At 32.4% G+C, this 24,140-nt stretch overlaps 5 protein-coding genes across 5 annotated transcripts; 1 reads left to right on the plus strand and 4 right to left on the minus strand.

Moving 5' to 3' along the window:
- The first annotated feature begins 2,360 nt into the window (after positions 1–2,360).
- LOC124836567 (TPD1 protein homolog 1-like) lies at positions 2,361–4,537 on the plus strand. The gene is made up of 3 exons (XM_088105541.1): positions 2,361–3,534; positions 3,824–3,937; positions 4,011–4,537. Exons 1-3 carry the CDS (start codon positions 3,456–3,458, stop codon positions 4,346–4,348), a joined length of 531 nt encoding a protein of 176 aa, XP_087961667.1. The 5' UTR covers positions 2,361–3,455; the 3' UTR covers positions 4,349–4,537.
- A 137-nt stretch (positions 4,538–4,674) lies between these two features.
- Positions 4,675–5,367, minus strand: LOC124836566 (uncharacterized). Its single transcript, XM_047311739.2, has one exon. The coding sequence runs from the start codon at positions 5,285–5,287 to the stop codon at positions 4,751–4,753; it is 537 nt and encodes a 178-aa protein (XP_047167695.1). The 5' UTR covers positions 5,288–5,367; the 3' UTR covers positions 4,675–4,750.
- Positions 5,368–8,669: 3,302 nt separating this feature from the next.
- Positions 8,670–14,064, minus strand: NAR1 (ferredoxin hydrogenase). The gene is made up of 11 exons (XM_047311736.2): positions 13,709–14,064; positions 13,553–13,623; positions 12,576–12,729; positions 11,971–12,157; positions 11,418–11,544; positions 11,058–11,235; positions 10,913–10,962; positions 10,658–10,829; positions 9,724–9,850; positions 9,511–9,602; positions 8,670–9,216 (listed from the first exon to the last, which is right to left on the minus strand). The coding sequence occupies exons 1-11, from the start codon at positions 13,820–13,822 to the stop codon at positions 9,064–9,066; spliced, it is 1,425 nt and encodes a 474-aa protein (XP_047167692.1). The 5' UTR covers positions 13,823–14,064; the 3' UTR covers positions 8,670–9,063.
- A 2,567-nt stretch (positions 14,065–16,631) lies between these two features.
- LOC124836577 (CASP-like protein 2B1) lies at positions 16,632–19,376 on the minus strand. The gene is made up of 3 exons (XM_047311749.2): positions 18,720–19,376; positions 18,488–18,620; positions 16,632–17,041 (listed from the first exon to the last, which is right to left on the minus strand). The coding sequence occupies exons 1-3, from the start codon at positions 18,941–18,943 to the stop codon at positions 16,793–16,795; spliced, it is 606 nt and encodes a 201-aa protein (XP_047167705.1). The 5' UTR covers positions 18,944–19,376; the 3' UTR covers positions 16,632–16,792.
- A 2,986-nt stretch (positions 19,377–22,362) lies between these two features.
- On the minus strand, positions 22,363–23,851 carry LOC124836568 (PLASMODESMATA CALLOSE-BINDING PROTEIN 5-like). The gene is made up of 3 exons (XM_047311741.2): positions 23,722–23,851; positions 23,312–23,560; positions 22,363–22,674 (listed from the first exon to the last, which is right to left on the minus strand). The coding sequence occupies exons 1-3, from the start codon at positions 23,786–23,788 to the stop codon at positions 22,640–22,642; spliced, it is 351 nt and encodes a 116-aa protein (XP_047167697.1). The 5' UTR covers positions 23,789–23,851; the 3' UTR covers positions 22,363–22,639.
- Between the last annotated feature and the right edge of the window lie 289 nt (positions 23,852–24,140).

Here is a 24,140-nt window from a genome sequence, read left to right on the forward strand (position 1 = left end):
GTGTGTGAAGTTGGAAGAGAGAATCCAACAAAGAATGGGAGAAAGATTCTCTCATTTATGAAAGAAGTTGGGTGAAGTTTCTAGCTGCTACCAGTCTCCGCCGACAACTACATGCATCAACAATCTCGAACAACATCGTTAATAATCCAAAAATTATTCACCAAATTAAGTATTGTTTAATTGTTAATATAATTACTCTAACCTATATTACATTCTGTAAGCAACAATCATCTTTTGCTTTAAAAACTTTCTTCACAGATATATTATGTAGGTTTGGCTTTTATCTTTATTGTCTTTGGGATTGCTGTATATATATTATTAAAAGGAAAAAATGGAATCAAATTTTTCCAAAATTAATATTAATTTATGCATAAACTAGTTTATAAAAATAATTCTATATTAACATATTTAAATTGTGTTTTTTTAATTAAATCAATGTTAATATCTACAAATTTACTTTTATTATTCTAAAAATTTTTAGTATTTATCTATTTTCCGTCTAGGTAAGATGGCCCTCCACCTTGCATGCACTTAGGGTAATTAATATTTGGATACGTGTTGTTGCTAACTACTCATTATCTTTATTCCTATTCAAATAATTCCTTACGTGTTTAAATAAATAATTGGTATGTATTTATAGCAGTAGTTGTTGTACGTTATCAGCTACAGTAATTTGATTATCCTTACGGGTCGAATATAATAATTCCTCCCTCAATTGATTTTTAATTAAATTGAAGAAATAAAATATTAAATGGGTACAAATCATTGATTTAATTTAAATTTTAAAATTACAAATTCAATTTAATTACAACAGAGTATTACATTAACACTTTATAGACTAGGATCAATATTTGATCCTACACTTAAAAAACCAAAATCATCTCCAACTATGTTACACCACATTGATAAATAAACATAATAGGAAAATAAAAAAAGTTTGAACCTATAATAATTGGTAATTATAAATTGGCTTAATTGGTTTTATAGTTTTTTTTTTAGTTACTCGAGTTAATATCTTTGTTAAATAAAGTTATAAATTGGTTTTAAGTCAATTTTAAATGATATTTGTTAAAATCTAAGTAATCTTTTATTTTGTAAACTTTTTATTTTTATTTTTCTCTACTTTCTCTTTATCTTCCACCATTTTTTTCTATTTTTCGCTTACCTTCACCATGTTTTATGTTTAAAATTTTATTTTTTTGTATTTTCTGCAATTCATAATATTAGACGGGGAATATTGGAATTTGAAAAAGTATTCTTTTGATGGGATGGTGTTTTATTCTCTAAATATGGGGTAAAGTGAATATTTAGTAAGAGATGAAAGAAGGTAGTGGAAAGTGGGGGAAGGTAGAAGAAGATGGTGTAAGGAGGAGGGAAATAGAGGAAAAGAAGAAAATAAAAAGAAAAAAACTAAAGAGGTTTCATGATCTAGATTTTGACATGTTAGAATTTTTAAACATGACAATATCAATAAAAGAGAAGATATCAAAATAACTTTATTTGAGACTCAGTTAAATAAAAAATAAAAATAGAAATCAAAATAAATCTAAATATAAAACTAAATTATTAAGTCTTATAAAATTTAAAAAATTGGAGAAAAAAGAACTTAATGTATTATTAGAAATAGAAACATACATTATATAAGAAAAAACAACAATAAGAAAAACTTAATTAATATGCGTAAACAATTCAACAATACGATACAAAAATAAAAGTTATATTTTCTTAACAAATTGATTTAACCTTTATTGTTTGTTACATGTATTATATTGTTTATTACATATATGTGTTGGATATATCGAGGAGAAGGTTTATTGGAAAACACAAACACCAATAACATCTGAGTTCAATCATATAAGAGATTGATCACTCTCTATCAAAAACCTTAAGACAATAGGTCTTTCATCTTTATATAGTGCTCTACTTTCTCATTTTTATCCAATGTGACACTTTGACTCACACTTGAATTCCCAACCTTATAAATAACCCAGTTAAAAATTAAATTGGATTAATAGATCTTAAACCTTATATAATATTTTACTTTCTCATTTTTACTCAATTGTGAAATTTAAATTCACATTTAAAATTCTAACAAATAAAAATAAAGTTCATCAATACAAAATGATATGATTAAGATATATATTTGAGGTATTATCTTTTTAAAATGTAAAATTTCGTTATGATTTTGCATTTAAAAAATGTTTCGATGAATGGAATGAGGAAAAAATATTTTAAACTATATTAAATCTTAATTGTTAAGTAATGTAGAGTATTGGGTGTGAAAAAAAAAAAAATATATATATATATATATATATATATATATATATATATATATATATATATATATATAGTTAGAGAAAAGTAGAATTAAAAGAAAGTAGAAGTTGGTGAATGAATGAAGATAAGAAAAGAAAAAGGGTGAGACAAGTCAGTAAATCACGCCGCTTACTAACCACCGAGTAGTGCTGCTGCTTCCTCATAAATTAAATGCTTGTTCCATCCACACGCTGCAAGCAATTAATCTGCAACATTTTTCTCTGTTTTTTCTCCCGGCAAAGCGTTAATCTCACTCAGTACTCATTCTTCCCTCTACCACTGTGCTGCATGTATATGATATATGAATATGTGCGGTAAATGATGTTATCTACTTCTACTTTGCCTCTATACATTAATTGCACTTCTCATTATCACTTCAACTGCTTCAATTCATTATCACTCAAAGAATGTTTTTCCTTCAGTTTTATCATCCCATCAATGCATCCAAATATTCTCTTTACTTCCTTCCCCACAAAAATCTGACTTTACCCTCTGTGTTTCACACTACCACCGATTCATCATCACTTTGATTAACAAGTTCAAATAAAGTAAATGTCCTACTTTACTTAATTCTATATACTAAGATAGCATGGTGGAAGCATATCCATTTTTTTAAGACAAGGAATCTCCCCATTTTGGGACTTTTTCCTTTCCTTTTCTTCAATTTAACCGGGAATTGAGATGGTATGTCTCTCCCTTTAATTCATCAGGCCCAGCAACCACACGTTCAGAACAAAGAAAGCTACAAGTATAACTAATGAAACAGAGAAATGTGGTGACAGCCTTTTAGCAGGATGAAGCATTGAGCCTGAGCATAATCAATAAGGTTACGTGCCGCACATAAATCCTAGGAAGTTTGCAGGTTTTGACAAGTTTCGAGTAATTTTAGTTTTCCCTCACTTTTATCTTCTCTTTACTTCCCAGCATTTCGTACGACTATTTAAACTCTCAAGCTCAAACCAGCTTCACACCAAACATTTACTACTACCTCCAATACTCAAGATAAACTCACTTTTCCTCCATGTTCATTAACTAGCACTCCGTTTATCCGATGGCTTGCTTCTCTTGTACTTAAACAAGCGCGCTTCTTTCTTCAGCTTTTGCAGGTTAAGCAGATTGAGAGCACTTCAGAAATCAGAATGAAAGTTGGGTTTAAAAGTGCCAAAGCTAGAAGCTTTTGCACGGTCTCTGTTGCCTCGCTCTTTGCCATGCTTTTAGGTAACACCTTGACCTTAATGACACATATTATACAGTCTTTGTGCCATTGCAACTGCAATAACCTCCTCGAGTCGATGTTCAAGAAAAGCTGTAGTCTGAGTCACTCACCCATTGACTTGTTTAATGGTTTGGCTTTGATACAATGTACTAATTGCTAAGCTTCTAGATTGATTGGAGTAGTTGTTTCATGTAAGATTAACTCCTTCTGTTTCACACCAATCCCTTGTAAAAAAAATTGAATTTTCATATATGGTGAGTTGAGCAACTGACATTCTTATTTGCACTGCAGTAAGGGATGTGATAATTCACAGGGAAGGTGAGAGTGACGCAGGCATTGCAGAGATGTTTTTCTCCAAAGGAAACCGAACAGTAATCACCTCACGAAAACTGCTGCAATCTGCTGGTACGAGAACCCTTTACAAGCATGTTGTAGTAATAAAATAGAATTGCAGCACTAAAATTATGGTGCATTGCAGATGATGGGGGCTTGAACCATATAGGAACGGTGTGCTCAAAGGAGGAGATAGTGATATATCAGGGGGAAGTGCCCCCTCTTCCCACGGGGATTCCTTCGTACACAGTTCAAATAATGAACATGTGCGCCAGTGATTGCGACATAGCAAACATACGCCTCCACTGTGGGTGGTTCAGTTCAGCACGTTTGATAAACCCCAAAGTGTTTCGCAGAGTGGGATACGATGATTGCCTAGTCAATGATGGAAAACCTCTTGCCTCAGGAAAAACCGTCTCCTTTCAATATTCCAACACTTTTCGCTACCCTCTCTCCGTTTCATCTGTTGTTTGCTCCTCATGAGTAACGACCATCAGCCACCATGTACTTGTAACTTGGAACACCCGTTAAACACACATTACAGTCTACAAGAGAAGAGGAGAAGGATGATTTCATGGAGGTTTTTTACCTCCCTAGGTACACAAAAGCCTTTTTTTTTTCTTTACAAATGGTACAGAAAGCTAGACTAGTAATTGATTCAGCTACTGTATTTTGAAAAACAACATTAAATGGTCATCTTTTAATTGGTTCAGCAATTAAATCTTCAACCGAATCACATAAGATTGTTGGTATGGGAATTTTAGAACATTAAACGGTTGAAACAAAAACTAAATAACAAAATCTAGACATTTAAGAAAAAAAAAAGGTGTTTATCTTGCATGATGTTATAACAATATAAGGATGGTGATACAATAATGGGAGGTCTTAGTATCCATAATCGTAAGAAAATTCAGAGACACCAACCATTGCAGAGAGGACTTGCGAGACAACGTAGAGGGAACCCCCGAAAAGAGCAATAATGAAAATGGCGGAAACGGGATTCCTGAGAAGGTCGAGTATGGGGCGGAAGATGGTGTAAAGAGCACCTGTGCTGACGGTGAGAGCGTAAAGCCCATATCTCCTGACGTTGTCCCAAAACTCTTCCACCAGTGGGCCTTCAGGGCCCAATGCCAAAGCCTTCTCCTCAGTCAGAATCACCGCCAGAATCCCCACACACACCGCTCCCATTATCACAACACTGGAATTCGAAACAGCCTTCTGATCTCTCAGTACAACCACGCTCCGTCTATGCTCTTCGCTTCCTCTGTTTTCTCTGAGACTGAGTGCGAATTTGGAAGGTGGATGCTTTAAGCTTTTGCCATACGACGATACTACCAGAAATTTGATGGGTTTGACGCACAGTGGAGGGTTTGAGGAAGAAATTGGAATGTGAAGCTCTGGTCTCAATTTCACACTGTTCATCTTCTCACACTATGTTACCAAACTCAACGAAGTGTCGAATTATCTTATCCCCGCTTACTCATATTTCTATTTGATACCTTATCTTCCAATTGCCAACTGTGTGGTGCATCGCTTCTTACAGATTTTATCTGCCAAGTTTCTAAGCTAGTCTGGAGTTGATATAACTTCAGATAAAAACAAAGATAGCTTAAATATTCACCATAATAAATATTAATGTATTTTATTTTTAATATAATAAAACAATTATAATAGTTTAAGTTTTGTAAACTTTATTAATATTTAAAATTTTGACATTTCAATTATACTTATATTTCAAAATTTATCAATAACGTAAGGGCCTGAAAAATGTAGGGCTATTGGGCCTTAGGTTGAGGAAGCCAGACCCGTAAAAGAAAATAAAAAATTAAGGACATCATGATCTTAGAAAGGACCTTTCAAAATTTGAGTTCATTAGTCAACTTTTCCTGCTCTCTCTAGAACTTTTATTTTTCCTAACCTTGCTCTGTCTTCTGTCTACATTTCCAGCTCATTGAACCGTAGGATTTTGATTTAGGTGCTGCCCAAGCGTCCGCGGCGTAGAGGGCTCCATTTCTACCGAACGTTTTCTTCATTTCGACTGGTAAGCCGTTTTCTCCTTCTCCTCCACTGTCTTTGAATCTAGGGCACGCCACTTTACTGGTTGCATGCAACTGGTAGCTTTTTCCTTTTGTTTCCTCTGTTCATTCTAGCTCTAAGAGCTGCTTTTGTCACCGATGTGGTGTCTTGTAGGGTTTGGTCAGGTCCTTGCTGTGTGGGACACTGTTAGAGCGTTCTAGTGGGCTCTACTGCTCAACTCCAAGGTAAGGGGAGCTAAGATGCGTTTTAAATTACTTGCATGAGATGTATGTACGTTGAGTTTTGTACTGTTGTGTTGTTGGCATTGCGTTTGATGTGGGAAAATTAGTTGTATGTGTTGGACTGTACATTTGTGAAACTGGAATGTGAGGATTGTGAACTGTTATGGTTTCTTTAAATTTTGTAATTTATCATGTTAGGAATGCTTTGGATGAGAATTTGTGGTAATACTGATAAAATAGAAAACTTAGTGTTCTAGTAGAGTTCTAGGTCACTTTAAGAGGAAGTGAGGTGGTGATTTTGGGCATTGGAGGTTTTGAGTACAATTAGGTAGCTCAAATAGGCTAATTGTGACTTGTTAGGAATCTCAAAATGGTCTAAAACGAGTTACAAGTAGTAGAATTGGATTTGGGTCCCTAAGTTGTTGATTTTAGGGTTCTATATTGAGTCTAAATCACTTTAGAATTGTAGTATGAACATTTATAATCATCTAGACAAGTCTAATTAGTTGTAATACAGGAATTAGGAGTGTTAGAAGTTGATAAAAAGGGCCTAGAATTGGTAAAGGTGTGTGAGTTGCATGATTATGCAGAAATTGCGTTATGCAAATCATGCAGACTCGCTATGCGAGCTGTCTCGCATAGCGAGACCCTGTAGAGGGTGCTTACTGTCTGAGTCATTCGCTGTGCGAGCTGGTGCACTGTGCGAGCTGGTGCGCTATGCGAATGACCAGAGGGTGTTGCTCTGTGTTTGTGGATCCGCTTGGCGAATCCTGTCGCTATGCGACTGGTGGTGGTCTGGAACCACTGCCCATTTAATTTGAAAGGCGAGTGGGGCGCATAGCGAGAGTTTTAGGAGGGTTGGTCTCTGTCTGGGCTCTCGCATAGCGACATGGGTGCTCTATGCGAGAGGTTGAGAGTCTGATGCACGCCACGAGTTAATTCGCATGACGAATTAGGGGGTGTGCTGTGCGAGACCATCCTGTCTCGCCTTGCGAATAAGGTGCGCTGTGCGAACCCTTTTAGTCCAGTCTTCTCTTTTGCTCTTGCTTTGGGTGAACCAAGTGTGTGGAATGATTGAAATGCATAATATGATGGTAGTAATGTTATTGAACTGATAGTATGTGATGGTATGAAACATGTTTGGTGGTTAAATGTACCAAGTATGGTTGATGGACGTAATTCCATGGATCTCTAAGGAGGTTACATGGTGGTGCCCTATAGTGTTGGACGTAATTTCATGATCTTCAAGGAGAAGATTCATGGTGGTGCCCCTAGTGTTTAGAATTACTCACATGGTAGCTCAGTCTTGGGGGGTTTCCTGACGGTCCAATGGTCTTTCATTCTCAAGTAGAGAGGATTGATCCATGTGGGCCAATGGTCTTTCATTCTCAAGTAGAGAGGATTGATCCATGTGATGAGGAGTAGCAGGAGCTCCAATGATTGTCGTATTTATTTACTAAGCATAAAATTAATTTAATATGCAACTAAAATTTTATTAATAAGTATTATTTGATTTTTTTTAAATTTAATAATAATTAAATATTTTATCTAAACACAACAATTAAAGTTCACTAAATTTGAATGGCCTAACTCATACAAAATATTTGAAAAATTAATATATTTGAATCTTGAAAATTTGTGAAATCTCCTGTGGTAAAAGTTTTATTTAGGGAAAATTATTTACCGGAAAAGAGATCTTTATAGTGATTTCTCTTGTACCTGCCTTTAAGAAAAACAACACTAAATTGTTTCTGAAAAGATGAAAAAAAACAGTTTTTAAAGTAATTTACTACATTTTAAAAATGATAATTAGAAACTATTTTATTAAAGGAACACTTTGTTCTGAAAAAAAAATAAAATAAAAGAGAGACAATGGCAAATGAGGCATCTTTATTCAAAATCAGAATAGAATAAATATAAAGCAATTGTAACTTACACTTAGACTACGGTCACGCACGGCTTTTTACATCATGGGAGCTCTTTTTTTTTAGGCTTAATTACCTACTTAGTCCCCATGTTCAGAGATAATTTGCTGTTTAGTACCCGGTTTTAAAAATGTAGGCATTTGATACCTATGTTTTGAAATTTGTATCAATTGAATCCTACCCACTTAACGCCGTTATAAATCTAACGTTTTTTCTGACTGTGTATGTGATTTGTGGACGAGCGGTTATGGACGAGCGTTCGCTTCGTTGGACGAGCGTCCTCTTCTGCCTGACTGGGCGTTCGCTTCGTTGGACGACCGTCCTCGTCGCTCGTCCACAAATCACATACATAGTCAGAAAAACGTTAGATTTATAACGGCGTTAAGTGGGTAGGATTCAATTGATACAAATTTCAAAACATAGGTATCAAATGCCTACATTTTTAAAACCGGGTACTAAACAGCAAATTACCTCCGAACATGGGGACTAAGTAGGTAATTAAGCCTTTTTTTTATTATTATAATAATAATAATATAGGAGACACTGGTAATAATAGTAGATATTTGCAGAACAAAGAAATTTGAAGCTAAATCACGTGTAGCTTTACCACAAAATAGGAAATCCTAAAAAAAAATTGTTGCTTCATTCGAATATAAGTGGTACAATTTGTGCTACAACAACAGGCACTGTCACACGTCCTCTCATCAATCACGCACAATTTATTGAGAACCTAGTAGACCCTAATAAAAAGAAACATAGGACCTGCTGGAACAAGAAAGCTGAGGTCCATGTGGTAAATTACAAAATGTGTAACTTTTTTCTATCTAAATAGGAGGAGCAGATCAAAAGGGTCTATATACATTAAAAAATCTGTTCACTACCAAAATTGGACGACTCCAGTATGCAAAAATATTCACAAGGAGCCAAAGCACCGTGATTGAAGTAATCATCTCCCTTATAATATCATAAAATGACCTCGAGAGGAAACAATATGAAAAAATTCAATTTCAACGCCTCACCAATTATGCAACTGAGAAGTAATGCTTTTCTCAACAGGATGATATTGGGTGTGCATGTATCTCCTAGCTTTCACAGAACCTGGCTGCTCAAGCCACTTGTCATATAAGCCTTTAATAATGGGATTGTCAAATGGTGATGCTGCCAAAACCTAGTGTATAAAGAAACAATGAATTCCGAATTAAAATTCTGATTGCAGAAAAGTGAAGAAAAAACAAACTCAACAAAGACTACTCACAATAAAAGGTGCAAAACAAAAAAAGGAAGGTAAAAACCTAATGGCAAAGTGCCAAAGGGCAAGAAGCAAATATGGTAGAGCAGAGATCACCAATATGGATACAGAATTTTGTCCTACAAAAATCTATATGTTTACGCTTTTGATGCTCCCACTAATGCAGATGCAGACAAACAGTGAAGTGGCAAGTCAAACTTTTAATGTACTTACATTTTCCATGTAAACTGATTCTAACAACTGACTCAGTTCTTTGGGAGACTGCCCTGAAATTGGTTTAATTTGACCTCCCCCATTTAAGCAACCTGATTCATGAACATTCTTTCAGTTCAATACCTACCAATTTTATGGGCCTCACAAAAAGAAGTATTCATAGAAAAAACTAACAAATAATAAAATTTCTGATAAAAGGAAAAAGTATGGTACCTGAAGGGCATGCCATGATTTCTAGGAAATGATAATCACATTTCCCAGTTTTAAGTTTTCGTACAATGTTCTGTAGGTTCCGGAAACCATAACACAGAGCAAATTTTAACACTGTTTTTCCCTCAACCTGCACAGACAATATGATGTAGAACAGTAAGCAAGAGTAATCCTCAAAGTCCTCTTGGTTTGGCAGGGTACTCTAACAGGATTGAGAAACTCTATATAGGAAACAAAATATCAAAATCTACTACTGCAGAAAGTGAGTAACTGTTTATTCCTACGGTTTATTGACATAGCAAAGCATCATAATCAAATAATCCTATTTTGAGCAAGAAATTTTGTAATCCAAAATATAACAGTTACATATATAACTTACTTATATATGTAAACCAACGTAATTTGTTATCCTTTCATCTCACAATAAAACTCCATACACTAAAAGTATACGGATAATCGATTGTTTTATGCCACATACAGTTACATATATAATTTATAATATATTACTTATAAAAAAATTATTATTTTTCTCTTATTTCCATTCTGTTATCTTCAACCAACAACCTATATTCCTTCATGTCTTTTCTCACTTACCCACTTCCTCTCCCTCTTTTTCTTTTCCCTCTACCAAACAAAGTATAAAAGTCTATATTACCAATTTTATCCCAAAGGAAAATTTTGCTGATGAACAATTTCTTTCAGGGAACAAAGCAACATAAATTGCCACAACATGATGAAAGAATGATGGCAACAAGCAAAGACTGCTGCTGAAGGAATAATAATGGAATTGTTCATGAAAGAATAGTTCAATTAGTTCAATTAGTTATAATGCTTATATATTCAACATTTTATAGTTAGATATTCGCAAAAAATAGATAATGATAACAATCTTCCTCACAAGAATAAAAATAATATCATAAACTTCTCTATAACTTGCCTCCAGAGTCACTTCCTGAAAATCTGAATTCCTGATGTTTCTAAAGGTCAAAGAATCATCCATTTGTCTACCAAAAAGTGTTTTAGCAGCATATCGGAAAATTGTTTCTGCATAACCTCCAGAGCTTCCACGGACCCCATAAAGGAATCCTTCTTCATTGATATTTGTTAGCCTGCAAGCACCACACCACATCTGAGCACCATTGTTTGACAAACACATGAAATTAAATAATGGAAGCAAAAATTAGTTTCATACATTTTGTCCAGAGGAGTCTCATCTAGGCTTTTAAAATCAACTTCTTTTGACTATAAGATTGAACACCAAACAACAATTAGCATACATATCATTAGTTAAAAGTAGGAAAATGACAAGAAAAGTGTGAATGCATCAAATTTATAACCTGAATCAATTCCAAAACTTCTCCCGTAGTCAATACTGAATCTACCTCTGAAATCATATTAGTTTCATTCTCGTGCCCTTCAACATGGGACTCGGATTGGAAAACAAAGTCATCCCTAGCAGCCTCAAGCTTTTTATCATAACAAGGCATTACGGTGACATGGTAAACTTCCTCAGGCCTGTCAGACAATTATTGAAATTCTTTTACTGTGCATATAACTATCAAGAAATCATGCCAAAATATATCATATCACTAATGATTGAGTCATCATAATCATCCAAAGACTAAGTGACATCCCTCAACTTCAAGGTAATTGTATGTCTTTCCATCACAAATTATAATTTAGAGTTAATAAACAACCTGAGTCCTAATTCTTGGCAAACATAGTTCTTTATGATAACTCCTACTGTTTGCTGTGGACTCTTCACTGATGAAATGTAAGGAAGAACAAAGGATCCAAGTTGCTTTTCGGCATAGCATATCCAACCTGCACGTAGATATTCACATCAATAACCAGAACTTCTTTGGCACATTGAAAAGTAAATCTGGTCCCCAACACAAAATGAAATGGTATGACTTATCGCAATAGAAACAAGGGGCCAAGTTAGTAAGATACACAAACCATAGTCAACAGAACCTCCTGAAATCCCAGCTTATATTCCTACTTCAAAAGTCTGAATATACAAAAATCATGTAACATTTTTCAATTTTTTTTGCAAGTTCCACTATCAATATGTTTTTATTGATAACAATCTTATATAATTTTAAATAAACATCACTTTGTTGTGTTCTTATAATTTAGGTTTTGATGGGTCATTATTCATGTTCCAAATTCATGTCCAGCATCCAAGTCTATTGCTTCGCAGACACAATTTGCATACACTATTATATTGATAAGCTCAACAATCTATACCTGGGCATGCTGATGTAATCATAGGTAGGCTTGATTTACTCCTTTCATCATCAACCAATTGGTTCTGTCTATACCTTGTGACGAACTCCACACAAGATTCGATAAGGGTCAAATCTCTACTGCAGCTGGTATCAAAAATTGCCTTCACTCCCAAGGACTTAAAAAATCTTGTCAGTTTTTTGAAAACCTGCAATACCAAGAGTTTGGTTGTCAGCCAGGAGGAAAAGAAGTTGGATTTTTCCTCAAATTTATTTAAAAAATCAGAACCTTACTAAAATCATTTTAAGAGCAGGGTTAAATATATTTTAAGGTTTTCATCCCTGATGTGGACGCTCACTTTCCATCATAATTTGACTTTTTCAAATTTTCTTCAAATCATGAAAACATAAATGTGTAAACTTTGTTCACTGTACTTATTTTCAATGTTTTCTTTCATCCTAGGGAGACCATTAATCATTTTCATTCCATTTTAATGTAACTCAGAGTCCCACTTCACCAAAACAACATGGAGGTACAGTGTGATGTTAAGCCCGAGAAAGTTGTAAAGGTCCGTTGTATTTAACCCAAAAAAATTATTAAGAGTAAAGCAATATCTAAAGTGTCACCTGAATTGGAGAAATGCCAAAATGAACAGCAATAGAAGCCCTTGACTGGGGAGAAAGAGACACAATCACAGCCTTTCCAGAATTAATATTGTTCAGAAACTCATCCAAACTTTGCTTCTCCAGCATAACTGTCTCTGCCGATGTGACGCATCCACTGCATTACCAGACAAATTAATTATGATTCCAAATAAAGCTTGAATTTTGACACCATAGACTCAAGAAACACATGAAATATAGAATTTTTAAAGAATCAAGTATGGTCACTTAGACACTAGCTTTAACCAGCAGTTTCTAAATGTCCTGCAACTAATATAGACGAAATTAAGCACTTGATATTTCTAAATCCTAGACATGCTAAGAAGCCCTAAATAAAAAGACCACAGAACCTCGCAAATTTGAATTCATCGATTAAATAAAGTGATTTATCTTCTCAAGTGAAAAGTTTGTGGGCTGTTTAGGTTATCATATAGGGTGACTATTGTTTTCATCAGACTACAGGTATAGGCTGGGCAGATGTGTACCATGTAATATTACAGAATGGCTAAAGGTTACTCATTTTCAATTTTTTCATTTCTAGTAAATTTGTTACACCCTTATTACAGAGGGGAAATTGATCAGATTCAGTCATAATGCATTAGTGAAGAAATTAGTAATATTGTTTCTGACTTTCTTAGTTTACTATTATTGCTGACTATCAATGTTAACTACTCTATCTTTGCTTTGGTCAACTATATTTCTCTTCAACGTTCCCCTGAATCAATGACTCATAGGAACTCGAGGGTATTATCTTTTCTCCAAATCCCTATATTTTTCTTCAACGTCCACAGAGTACCTCTCACTCTGCACCAATATCACTACATATTTGCTAACCACAAAAAATAGTAAAACAGCAAAAATTATCCGCTGAATTGTAAATTCGCACCAAAAAGTACCTGTTAAAAGCAAATAAATAAATAGAAAGAGAGAGAAAGACTAGCCTGCATGCCAAACAATCCTTGAGAGAAATTTTAACAGGTTCAGACTTGACCTGCTTGTTAGCAAGTGATACCTACAGTGAATTTACATGTCATCAAGGGTTTGGCAACTGCTTCGTAAGATATTTGAATCCAATATAGGGAAGGAAACGAAAATACCTCTGGTTTATCGTTCTTTTTCAATCCCTTGAGGGAAACAATACATGCCTGCGATGGTGCGATGAAATCGTTGAGATCTCCGATCCGAAGCGCTGCCGAAAACTTCTCCGACATTCTCGGACAATTTAATAGCTAACAGCAGCAGTAGCACCCCGTAAGTTAATGAACAAAGAATGAATCAAAGGATTAGGTTAGGGTTTTGATTGGAATGGTAGGAAACTAAGCCACAATCACAAATAAAAGTAGTATTCGGTTCCCTTGTGGAGTCAAAAGGAACGCAGAGAGGAGGGAAAGGAGAGCAAGAGAAAACACAAAATGCAATTCTGTGAACAGTGACAGAGGCCAGCGTGGGAAAGGTTAATATATCTTTCAAGGTGGGGAACTTTTCATGACCGTTAGATTTATTGCTAGAATCAAGGGCTCACATTTTTTCTTTCTTTTTCTTTTCTTTTTCTCTTTTCCGGATTTACCCTCTATCCAGTATCTAGTTACTCGTACACTCATCGGTGGTGCAAAGATGGTTGCCGGAGTTTGTACATAAGGCCGTGTATGGCGGTGATGAATAGTCGGTGCGGCGGCAAGAATTTCCATTATCCACTGTTTCGTATCAGTTTTGCTTGGCGTGGGATGGTTTCCATGAGTTATCTTGTGATTTTAGAAAATGGTATAAAGAAGAAAAGAAACTAATAATAGAAATCTCATAAGTTGTCGAGTCTTTAGGTTGACAAATGAAATTTTATTCCAATAAGAAATATTTATTTATAGACTCTAACTCTAACTTTAAAATTGAGGATGGATTTCACTATAATAAAACAAATTTGTCTCCATTTAAGTTGATGCTAAAATAAACTTGATTTGAAATATGACAGGAGAGATTGACCAAATCTAAAGTATAAATTGTTATATAAGAGATTTGATAAATTTTTAATATAAAAATTTAAGATTTAATATTTGTGGGTGTTATTTTTCGATATAATATTCAATTTGTTCATTTATGTTTAATGTTTCTCCGTGAATATTGAACATTGGCATGTACAGAGGATTGTAAGCATTAATGAGCCAACTAAATTAAATTAATTGAATCCTATTAATTTATTTTAATATTATTAATTAAAAATATAATAATTTTAATTTATATTAAAGACATTAATTAAAAATATAATAATGTACAATTATATTAAAGACATTTTAAAAATATAAAATTATAATAATTTTAATATTATTAATTAAATAAATTAATTTAATCCTATTAATTTAATAACTAGTTATTTTAATCATTATGAATTTGATTGACTTTTTCTAAAATCAAGTGATCGAAAATTGCGTAACAACTGGACAATGTTTTCGAAAAACTGAACAACTCGTTAATATATAATATGTATCATAATGTAAGTTTAAAGTTATTTAGTTAATACCTTAAATGAAAATAATACCTTAAATGAAAATTTATACTTTATTATTGTTTTTCAAATTAATAAAGATATCAATAAACTAAAATCAACTTTAAAAGATGATAAATGAGAAAAGTATAATAAAATACACAAGTTTATTAATAATGTGTTCCCTTGAGCGAAAAACACTATATGGGAGAATTTGTGAGCGATAATTTGCAAAATTCTTTTTGTTTGTTTGTGTGGATTTGCATAGATTTGCAAAGATGAAATTGTGAAGATTTGCGAGATAAGTTCAATTTAAGCATCTCGCTGTGTTGCGAAGATTTGCACTGATTTATAGTCAAATGTCATGTCTGCCCTCTTTTAAAAAATACCACGATTTTATTCAACCCAAAGTTTTATAATCGAATCGAAGAAGCATGCATAACTACATTGTGCTGAAGAAGATGAAGAAGAGTTGCTCAAATGAAATATCTTAGAGGTGTATCATGTTGCCTTCCATCCCTATTCAGTTCTAGGGGTGGGAAGAATGATTCTCTCAAGATAAAAAAAAAAAAAAGGAAAAGCAAACACAACACAGCAACTAAAAAACTTTCTCTTTGCATGGAAGAAATTAAACGATAAAGTAATTAATTAAATCAAACTATTCAGATAATCGAATTTTAAAAACGCATAAATAGAGAGAAAAAACACCTGGAGAGTGGCGGAACCGAAAAGGAAGCGGGAAGAACATGCAAGAGAAGTGGTTGGAGGAAGAGATTGGTGTTTGTTGCGAGAAAGATGGAGAGGAAGAGAGAGATGTAGGTGGTTGAAATTCCAAGAGTGAGAAGGCATGTATGTGATGCGAGAGAGTGCATTGAAGAGGAAGCATATCTGAAGAAAATGTTCACACACATGTAGAAGAAAGAACATCATGTGGAACAAAGAACTTTGACGTGTTTATCCAAAGAACATGTGGAAGAAACAAGAATGTTTTTTAATGTTTTTTTAATCTTTCTTTTATTCCTAATATTAATGCAGTATTATGTTTTGCAGTATTATTATTTGTAATTGATTATTACAACTATAAAATGTTTAATGTATTAAATTGCCTCTAAAATTTAAATTCTAATATATAAATCTTTAATAGCATTTAATATTATCTTAAAAACTAATTAAGACAATTTGATAATATTAAATAGGCTCTTAAATTTTAATTTTAATAATTAAATAATTAAGGTTAATTTCTTATTTTTTATAAATATTTTTATAATTAAATATACATTAACAATTATCATTTTATATTATTTTTATAACTAAGGGTATTTTGGTAATCTATCATTTCTATCAATTAAACAAATTTTTTAAATCTCTCACATCAATCAAATCTTACACTAATTTTCACAAACTTTACTTATAAATCCACTTTCAATTACCCACAAATCCACTCAAAAAAAACAACAAAAAATTATCCTCAGATCCATTCAAATCTTCTCTTCCAAACAAGTCATTTCCCCCAAATCATTGTAAAAGAACAGTGGCTAAATGAGTGGCAACGGAAATTCACATGTTGGCATCATTGAGCATTCCCTATCATATTGTTTCATCGATAACAAAGAGGGTTCCAAATTAGAAAAGCTACTATATGGCATTGAGGAAGAAAGACTGAGAATAAGTCGAAGAAAACAGGGTAGTTAGTTTCCAACAATACCTACCAACCTGAATGTTTGTTTTTGTTCCTGCCATACAAACGGAAGAGACTAAAAGCAGAAATACATGACAGGATCACCATACTAAGGCTAACCACTAAAGAACTTCCTATCCCTTCTCCCATTTGGTTGCAGAATTTGCCATACATGTTGCACACCTTCATCCACTGAAGTTCTGCTTGCCCTGCCTTTCCAATCATGCCAGATTGCAATGCAGCCGCCACTGCAGCCACTGTCACATAAGCCATCACCTGTATAAACATAAACAATGCCAACCTTCAACTTTCCATTCATGCTCATAAATCTAACACCATAAAATACTGCAAGCAATTGTTCTGTATTGGTTTTACGTCAAATTAGATGAAACTGGTGTAAACAGGGACAACAAACATAAAACTCTACCATGATAAGACATAAAACAAAACAAAATATTGTCCGTATGGTTAAATCTTCACAAATTTGTTTTAAGACATAAAACAAAACACTGGCCGCTTTGGGTTAAATTTTAAAAAATTTGTTTTTAATACCGTTCCAAAATACTTCTTATCAAAAGAATGTCCTCTTTGGATCAAATCCTCCAAAAAAACTTCTTACCAAGAGAAGAGAATATCTGTTTTAGGCCAAATCCTTTTAATACCTCCTAAATGACTTCTTACCAAGAAAAGAGAATATCAACTTTGAGCCAAATCCTCAGAAGTTTTCTTTATCCTATGACTGGAGCTAAACCAAACATGTTATTGGTGAGATAAGTTATTGTTGTGCAGTACTCTAGTTAAACTTGTAATGAGTTTTGAGGGAAGAATTCAACAAAAAAATGTGTCCTTAAGAAAGATCTATCTGTGTCTGTCCCCACCCAAAAAAACAAATAGAAGAAAAGTCAAACACAAGTTTTACCATAATGATAACGCGTGGCCCTAGAAGTGCTTAGGCGATTTCAGACAATTTTAATTCTCAACAACTGCATATAACAAAAATGAAGCCAACCCGACCCCACTCTTACATTATGACACGGGAATCTATGTAAGGAGTAAATACTTAGAACTGAATTAATTGTTGAGATAGTCAGTTGATCGGATGAATCTATCAAGACATTCAATTGTCACAGGTGGATCGATATGGGTTCAACCTTTCATTTCATTCTCCATTCTGTTTCATCAAACAGTTTCAAGAACTTTGGATGAACTCCTTATAGACAAAAGGTATTCGTACGACATGGGTTTGATTCACCTTTGGGCAAATGTCACGATTAGATACAAAAAAAGGAACCCAAAAAGTACTGATACTTTGGCTTTTGGCCATGGTCGAGTGCTGAGGATATACACACATTTAGCCTGTGTTTTAAGGAACATTTATGGGTATGTTAGGTTTCACGCTGGAACTACCCTACACACTTAAAAAAAACACGAGAAAATATAGCTATTCGGAGTTGCTACTTGTTAACATGGAAAAGAGAATATTTTTTTTCCTTATGAACTACTGCATAAAATCTGCAAAATTAAACATACTGCATCAAATGATTTATGTTTAGATGCTTTTATCTTGAAAGTAATTTTAGTTTTTTCGGCCTAATGTAAAATCAATTTTGTCTCCAACAACTAAACATTGTCGTCTAGATTAGGATCACAATTGACAGAAGAGAAAAACAGTGGTCATGACAGACTTATTTATGGCAGCCAGAAGAGTGAAAATACAGGAACCTGATCACCGGAGAAAATGAGCCAAGCTAAGGGTTTGCTGAAGAGTACATGTCCTCTAACCATACTCACAACACAGCGCAATCCTTGGATTAAGGAGTACCCAACAGTTAGTCCATTGGCAATTACCAAGAACCTGCAAAGTTTAGGCAATCAATATTAGAATTAGCAGAGAAGAAAAACAAGTAGAAGAAGAAAGAAAGAAAGAAAGAAAGAAAAGAATGGAAAAGCTTACACCAAAGCCTTCATGTCTGTAAATTTAGCTTTCTTCTGAAAGGAGAAAAACTCTTTGACTTGGGAATCAGTCACCACAAGAACAATGGCAAGAACTCCTAGACCAAGGCTCACACCCCTTAGCACCATCTCTGCTATCCTCACCTTCCTATCCAAAGCTTTGAGATTTGTTCCATGGTAGACTGGAACAGTACCAGGACTCACACCCAAACCCAAATAACTCATTTTTCACTCTCAGATCAACACCCCAGTACAAGAAGAGAAATAGTAACGTAAAACAAAATAGAAGAAACGAGAAAACAAAAGTGAACAGCAAGAGGGTCTCCACTATTATTTATATAGAACACAAATTTCCTAACGAGTGACGATGAAAACCTACTTGAAACGGCAATTGAAGCGTGGCTGCCAAGTGGTCAAAACCTAGAACTGAGAAGACAGAGAAGAGAACACGTATTGACAAAGGACACTCCACTCAACCATTAAACAAAAATGGGGTTAATAAGAACACTGTTGTTATTTCTGGTTCTGCATTTAAGGATTACGGAATGGCAAAAAAATGTGGTTTTTAGAGTTTCTTCAATTTTTTATAGTGTGTCTGACAAGATAAAGAGTGCCTTAATTCTGGTCATTTAAGAACCGTATGGTGCAGTTTTATGATGTCCCGTTTTTTCTAAGCCTCAACAAACAAACCTGCAGTGAGTGAACACCCAAATATAAATTATTTGTGGACACTGCACATCTACTTAATACTTAGTAACAGTAAGAGACAGAGAATAGAAAAATGTAGTGGATACAGTAAGTGATATAATATGATAATAAAGAGATATCCAAGAGAAAAATATGGTGAAGAAATAATCTGAGAATGTATCATTATTGTTTTACTTGCAGATACAGTAGTTTGAACACTTTTGGACACTTTTTTCGGGAAAATATAGTGATATTTTGACAACATTTTTTTGACAATATTTTAACACTATTTATATATCATTCTGTTGTGATTGGTTCATGTTGATGTTTATGATTATTATTATTAACTGTGAAATATTTTTGGATCAATCATATAATGACACATAAATAATATTAAAATATTATTAAAAATATGTTGTTAAAGTATTATTATCGATAAGAAAATATGGTATATAACACGAAGTTTTTCGCACGATTAAGTGGCAACCAAAATGTGTTAATCACTTTCATTTGATGGTAGGAACAACAGTGTGAGTGCAGAAAATGTGGGAATGTGAAGAAGCAAAGGAATGATGAAAGACACATTATGTTGTGGTGGGACATGTGTTGTGTTGTGGCTTTTTTGTGTCCACAAGTTCACATCTCACCAAATTTGGTATGCTATTGTTAGTCACTTTAAAATGTGACTCCAAATGTTATTTTCAAAATAATAGGGTTATACAATTTTACATTTATTTAATCTACAGTATTAAAAAAAATATCATAAAATTGTAAATTTTTATATTTTTTTGAAAAATAAACAAGTGAAAAATTAAAAAAAAAGAGAAAAAAATAATCAATGTAAAAAATTTATATATATTAAAGTAGGATAATTATACTTTAACAACATTTTAACATTATTTACATGTAATTATGTGATTGATCTAAAATTATTTTACAATCAATAATAATAATCATAAAATAATAATAAACATTAATCTTGACCAATCACATAATAATAATACGTAGATGGTATTAAAATGTTATAAAAAAAATGTTGTCAAAGTATTATCGATTAAAGTATATTTTTCACGTTTGAAAGGGGATAAAAGCGTGTGTGTAGGATGACCCACTGCACTGAGTAGAAAAGCAAGCACTTCATTCCACTAACTAAGCACATCACCACTCACACTTAAACTATTCAAAGTGGTTGGTGATTTAGGGTTTATGTGTGAATGAGAGTTATTTAAAGTCTTATTCTATGCATAATATAAGTTTTGCTCCTATATTATATATTTTTTTTATGTAAGGCTATCCATCAGCATGATATAATCAATAGTATAGCCATTAAATATTAATTCTTCATGATAATATAATTAGATATAGTGAATTTAAAGTGAAAGTAGTTTCTTTTGCAAATGGAAGCAGATCACATTAGCAAAGGGCTACAAAATTAGTAAATTTTAATAAATTTAAATTTATGTGAAAGATGAATATGTAAAATTGAAAAATTCAATTATTACTAGGAAAAGTGACTTAACTTCATGCTATATTCCCCATTACATACAATTGTTTGGAGTCTACTGTTCAGTTCATTATAAATAACTACAAAAGTGTCATATTATTACTTTAAATGTTTATATATAGACAAAAGTTAATACAAAACTAACACGTATCATCATTTATTATATTAAATTTTAAAAAATAACATAAAGATAATAGTTCTATAATGGTTTTTAAATTGAAAAAAAATAACGTTTTGAATCCAATGATTGCTTTGTTGCTATTTGGGAAAGTTTTGGATAAGAAATATTTTAACAAATTTAATTCAGTACTTCATAATTATGTGTTATCGAATTAGCATTTTCAAAAACTATATTTTTTTTTCATTTTTAAAATTAATATATTATTATATTAATTTTAAAATTTTATTATTGATACAATTTTTAATTCTTTGTAAAAAATACTAATTATATTTCAAATCTTTAAAAGGTTGATTTTTGGATCAGATAAGTAAGAGAACATTATTCAAATATATTTGATAGTGAACTAAAATGAGTTAAGTTCATTAAATACTTAATCTAAATAGTATAGTGATAGTTAAGATGCAAAGCTTCTTAATTATCATTTATTAGTTCCAAGTTATAAAAGAAATATTTAATTAGCTATGAAAACGGGTTGAATAGATTATAGATAGTATTTAAAAAAAACCGTCATGTTACTTTATGAGTATTTGTGAAAAAATATTTATTAGTTTTTTTTTTATCTATGGATATTAGATACCGCAAATATTTTTATATATATTTTTTTTAAAATTTCAAATAAAATTATTTAAAAATAAATCTTCAATATTTATATTAAGATAAAAATTAATTTTTAAATAAAATTCAAATCAAATTACTCAATAAAATATTAATACAACTAGAAGTTTAATTTTTCTAAATAATAAATTTAAATAAATTGCATCAAAATATAAATTTTGAAAAACTAATATTCTACAAAGTAATTTCAATTTTATATATCTAAATATAAAAATATATACTTAACATTTCTTTCACTAATAATTTTATTTTGATCACTTAAATTTTAAAAAATATTTAAATAAAATTTATTAACAATTATTAACTAACAATTATTAACAATAGCTGCAAGTTAAATACTATAATATTCATACTTTTCTTATTAATAAACGAGTAAGTAAATATTCATACTAATTATTTGCAGATATCAATTAGAAATATTCTTTTAATATCACTCACAAGTGTACCAGCCGATATCCATAAATATGGATTATTTTTATCCATGCCACTAACTTTCTTATTCTTATCTAAACAATGTCATGGTTTGAATAAAAAAAACAATGTAAATTTTTAGAGTTTATTTAAATAAAAAGAAAATAGACTATAACAATTTAGACACTACCTTTATTTTAGCCAATAGTTTTACTAACTCCACCTTATAACATTTAAATGCAGAAATGAAGCAGAAATGAAGAAGAAAATTTATTTAGTTAAAATTTGAAATTTTAATCAAAACAGACATTTAAAATAAGAATCATCTGAAATTAGATGAGTCTATAATCCAGGGAAAAAAACAAAACTAAGAATTGTACTTGATTTAGCCATGTCACTGTTTCAGCTTCACATCAAGCCATGGAAAAAATAAGAATGTAACATAAGCATACAGACTCCATTACTGCCAACAAAGTTTAACTGCAAAATATGATCTTAGAAAATAAATCACTTCATACATTATTCAAGGAAGCAATTCATACTTGCATGAGCCATTACCTGCCATTGCACAAACACAAGATATCACTAATCAGATTTAATGTCTGACTAATTGTTAATGTTAAAGGATAAAACATTGAATCTAATGTGTGAAAAGCCACCCTGTCTAACTTAGATCCGATATATCACTAATTGATCACTTAGTAACTCAATTTAACTTGACTTACTTATTAGTGATTCAAAAAAATTTAAACTCAACTTGATTCGTCACATATCCATGGATTAAATGGATTGACTCATCAGACACAAGTTTTTTTTTTATTTTCATAAAAATAATAAATCTTTTCTAATTAAATTTAAATAAATTTTGATATAAAATGATGTTAAATTTTAAAGACAATTCAAAAAAATATATAATTCAAAATCATCTTAAACTCCAAAATATAATTCAAAAGCAAGTAAAAAAATTAGATGGGTGGACGAGTTAACCTGACTCATTACGTTCAACTCAAGTGAGCCGAATTCGTAATGGGTTGGACTCAAAATTAGTTTGTATCAAAATTTTAATTTTTTTTTAATCCAACCGAGACCCAAACCTGTGGTGAACCCGATTGGGTCACGGATTGTTTTGACAGCATTAATGAAAACAATTGTAAAACTATCAGATGTGTTATAAGAAATTATTTAGAGATGTTACTTGGGTCAAGATCAGTGGTGATTGCAGCAGAATTGAAATAGCAAGAGCCTCCATTGTGCTTGAACCTCTGATAGTAACTGTTGAAGACATAGGAGGCATGGTTCTTCAAGCTATTTGGAAGGTAACATGGTTGGTTCACTTTTATCATGCTGCAATCTGCTCCACCATTTTCACAAGCCCAATCTATGGCCCTTTGTAACTCCTCATCTGGTGTCTGCTCATCTGCTATGCACCATTCCTCAAACTGTCCTGAAATTTTTTCCAATAACTCAGCATTCCGATAACACTTTGGCTTCCACCACAAAATAGATCAACCACTTTTAGTTTTCGTTCAATAACACTACCTCATACAATAAACCAAAATTCAATAAAATTAGCTGAACTACTGAAGAGGGTAATGCTGATTTTACCATATGCTTGAAAAGATAGAGTCAAAAGCAGCAGAGCTATTAGAATTTTGAGCATTGGAGAATTCATTGTTCTTCATGAGCTATCCTTGAAACATGTTTCGATTCATGTAATGGCTGAAAAATATTTCTATTTGCTACTCTCTTTATAGAATTTCAGAGTTTATCTTTCTTCAATAACCGACACACCTAGGAATGGTCCTACTTCCATTCCTTGTTTGTCAAGTAACTTGAAACTTTTCTTTTCTTTAAAAATTCTCAACCACTTTGATTTTGTCATATGGAATTTTCCTTTTCTTATATATCCAGGTGTGAGACAGGGACATTCCAAATATGGTATTCGAATCATTTTAAAAATAGCCATAACTTGCCGAATAAGGTTAGAAAATTGCAGCAGAAAGTAAATTGAGAGAACCATCACA

Source organism: Vigna umbellata, chromosome 1, assembly GCF_029865625.1.
Source record: "Vigna umbellata cultivar VRB3 chromosome 1, Vumbellata_1.0, whole genome shotgun sequence".
Classification (NCBI taxonomy): Eukaryota; Viridiplantae; Streptophyta; class Magnoliopsida; order Fabales; family Fabaceae; genus Vigna; species Vigna umbellata.